This window comes from Acipenser ruthenus, chromosome 57 (assembly GCF_902713425.1).
Source record: "Acipenser ruthenus chromosome 57, fAciRut3.2 maternal haplotype, whole genome shotgun sequence".
NCBI classification, from domain to species: domain Eukaryota; kingdom Metazoa; phylum Chordata; class Actinopteri; order Acipenseriformes; family Acipenseridae; genus Acipenser; species Acipenser ruthenus.
The window spans coordinates 1,492,954-1,496,164 of record NC_081245.1 but is presented as its reverse complement, the minus strand read 5'-3'; the positions used below and the strand labels follow the sequence as shown (position 1 = coordinate 1,496,164).

General features: G+C 36.2%; 1 protein-coding gene across 1 annotated transcript; it reads right to left on the bottom strand.

The window, feature by feature from the left end:
* Window positions 1-504: 504 nt before the first annotated feature.
* On the bottom strand, window positions 505-2,824 carry LOC131724779 (G2/M phase-specific E3 ubiquitin-protein ligase-like). The gene is made up of 5 exons (XM_059017529.1): window positions 2,765-2,824; window positions 2,508-2,689; window positions 1,804-1,976; window positions 980-1,148; window positions 505-528 (listed from the first exon to the last, which is right to left on the bottom strand). Exons 2-5 carry the CDS (start codon window positions 2,685-2,687, stop codon window positions 505-507), a joined length of 546 nt encoding a protein of 181 aa, XP_058873512.1. The 5' UTR covers window positions 2,688-2,689; window positions 2,765-2,824.
* Between the last annotated feature and the right edge of the window lie 387 nt (window positions 2,825-3,211).

Below are 3,211 nucleotides of genomic sequence, written 5' to 3'. Positions count from 1 at the left end.
TATCAATCAATAAATAAATAAATACATAATTGGCCCACTTAAGGAATTAAGAGCACACCCCTGCTTGTCAGTCTTTTTTCAAAACCATTATTAAACATTGAATCTTGTGTTATGACTAATAATAAAAAGTAGTGCTGAGCCAAATATATTTAATACTAATAATATTTAATACAAATAAATTTGCATTTGCCATGGAAATAATAAATGATCAGATCACTTGCCCATTTAGTGTTTGTTGTTTGAAAGATGAATTGGTTAAAGCAGTCTTTCACAATTCTTCTCTATACCTGTAACTTCAAATTAACTTTAAGAGCTCCAAAGAAAAGAAAAAGCTCAGATTAGGTGAAGTATTTGTTAAATGAAGGGTGCAATTAAAACAGAACACACGGATCTCCCCAGGACCAGGAAAAACAAGAAATCCCAAGTATACTGTATTTTTGTTTTTTTGTTTTATTTTTTGGATTTTTCCTTTCTTTGGTTTATCTGGAGCATCCCTACCATCCATCACACCAGAAGATCAGTAGTTGACTATGCAAAGCCAAAGCACTGACAATTTAGAACAGCATATCTCATGACTTCAGTGAATTCTTCATAAACTACATGTACAGTTGCATGTATTTGTCTTTGGAAATCTTGATTTCTCTCCATTGTCCTCAGCATCATGTAAAAAATCTACAGTGGGTTCTGGTCTGAATCCCAGTGGTGGTACGGTCTTGCAGCCAGTAATAAAGAATAGCAGTGACATCTGATGGCTCGTCTGAAATTAAGGAAATGAATAAATAAATAAATAAATAAATAAATAAATAAAGCAAGCTTGTTACTTACTGTGTTTGTGTGGCCAACATCAACATAACCAAAATACTTCCAAAGACAGTGTGCCCAGCTGAGTGAAAGATGAATCCCCTAAACAAGTTAGAAAAGTAACCTAACTACAAAGAAGTATGATTTTTTTTCTAGTGAACAACAGTAGTACAGTCACCTTGTAGTTCTTGTATAAAGTCTTTCCAGGGTGTAGAACATGGCGGAAGATATTATCAAATGTCTTGGCTGTGAGGGTGTCTTCTGTGTAGCACATGACATGCTTGAATGCATTGGGATACTTGGTCATAGCATCCAGTACACTTAGAGTTTTCAACCCTTCCTTTAATCTGAAAAAGAATGGACATTTTAAGAATTAAAAACATAGGGCCTGATTCAGCTTTCCATGTGCTATCTGCTTTCCATGCTCTATCTGCTTTTTAACACATGGACTATATACCGGGGACAAATGCCATTGAAATGTATGCAAATGACACCACGAGGGAGGTATTTAATATTCAGAAGGGTGTCTTCCACAGTTGCCTTACCGTGTGTTAAAAATAACAATTACTAAAACAATCATTTCGTACAAAATCACAAGATAAAAAGAGCAGACCACTGGAGTGAAGTCTGTGGGTAATATGGATATCGTACAGTGCCAGAGAACAAAGAGCCCAACCATAAACCGAGCCTGAACAAGCACATTGTTTTTAATGACCCCACTACAGCCCTTTTAAAAATGAAAAATAAACCTCAAAATGAATTAAACATTAATTAAAAACCAATTACCTTTCATTTATAACACAAAGCAAAGTTAACCAACAAACATAGAATCTACATTGCAGCTTTGCATTGTTTAATAAGAATTAAAAGCAGGGCCAAACGCAGGGCATGGCCGAGCAGAGCGGGGCAGCACAGGGCAGAACAGAGCTATGTAGGGGGCCAAGTGCACATGGCTGGGGATGGCCGAGCAGGACAGGGCAGGGCTGAGCAGAATGAGTGTACCTCTCAAATGCTGCCCGTGTTCTTCCAAAAATGTACCAATGTGCAGTTTCTTCAGCAATCTTGCGATAATCATCAGCAAGGATAACTTTGTGTGTTCCAGCCAGCTGCATCAGAGTTTGGATTGGTTCAAATAAGTCTGCAGTGTTTGAATGTTCTTCCTGGTAAGTTAGAAGCTGTAAAAAATAAAAATGCAATTTGTCTTTATAAATCTTTCATATTACATTTTCAAAGAAAAGACTACTTATATTCATTTCCAGGCAATCGGTTATGGAGTGAGATTACTGTCAAATATTTTGTACTATTTACAAGTATGAATAAAAAAAATATGACTATGAATCAAAAAAGCTACGAGTTGGATGGAGTGTGATATCACTGTCAAAAATACATCACAGAAGTCACAGGCAAAGATTGTTAATGGTGGGAACAATTGATTAGGACTTCCGAGTGTATCATCTCCATCCAAAACGTAGCTTTTTCTTTTTACTCGCACTCCTGTTTTTTTTATTTTTTATTTGTGGTCGTATTTCTTTTTATTCATAATGGTAAATACAAGTACATACTATTTTACAGTAATCTCACTCCATACCTGTGCAATATAAGGTGAATAATTGTTCTAATCAATAGATACACTGATGAATCAGATTAGAAAAAGCTGTAAATATGATGGTAGATTAATTTTGCAAACACAATTGGCAAGTATTTACCTTCTCCAGATAGTTCCTTATGTCCATATCAGGGATATCTTGCACTGCCACAAATGTGGACTCGGGTGTACTTGAAAGCGCCTCCAAAAGTACTGGTGATGAGAACTGTGGGCCAGGTCCTCCATGAACCAGTGATGTTGCAATAGTCATACCCGCATAAAAATAGTCATCCGAGACCATCACTGAAATAAAGAATGTTAGATTTAGACAGCCTGAAAACTTAATGATAAAGAATTAAAAAAGCATAAATTCATTACATCCACTAATGTAGTTTAGGAACTTGGCATGGTCTGGTCCCACAAAGAGGCCTCCTTGGTGCAAGGACTCCATTAGCATGGTTAAAAAAAACTCTCCTTGGCCCTCCGAGGTCGACGGCTCCTTCGCTCACTCCTATATCGTCCATAAATTTCACCCAAACTCTTTTGCAAGGTAAGAAAGTTTTTTTTTAAAGCCTCATTTCGCACCTTCCCATAGGTGATTCCGGCTGATATTAAACAGGGAAACATTTTCTGTATCAATCTGGGAGGCCAGCTCACAGAGAATATCCCCAATGTCTCTGGTGAAAGAATAAGAAATATTAAAAGAAAATAATTATTTATTTTTTAGCAGATATTATTGTATCAAATATCTTGTCAGAACACTTGACTGTGATACTGTAAATGTAAAAATCAAAGAAATATCTGACTAATAAAACTACATTAACT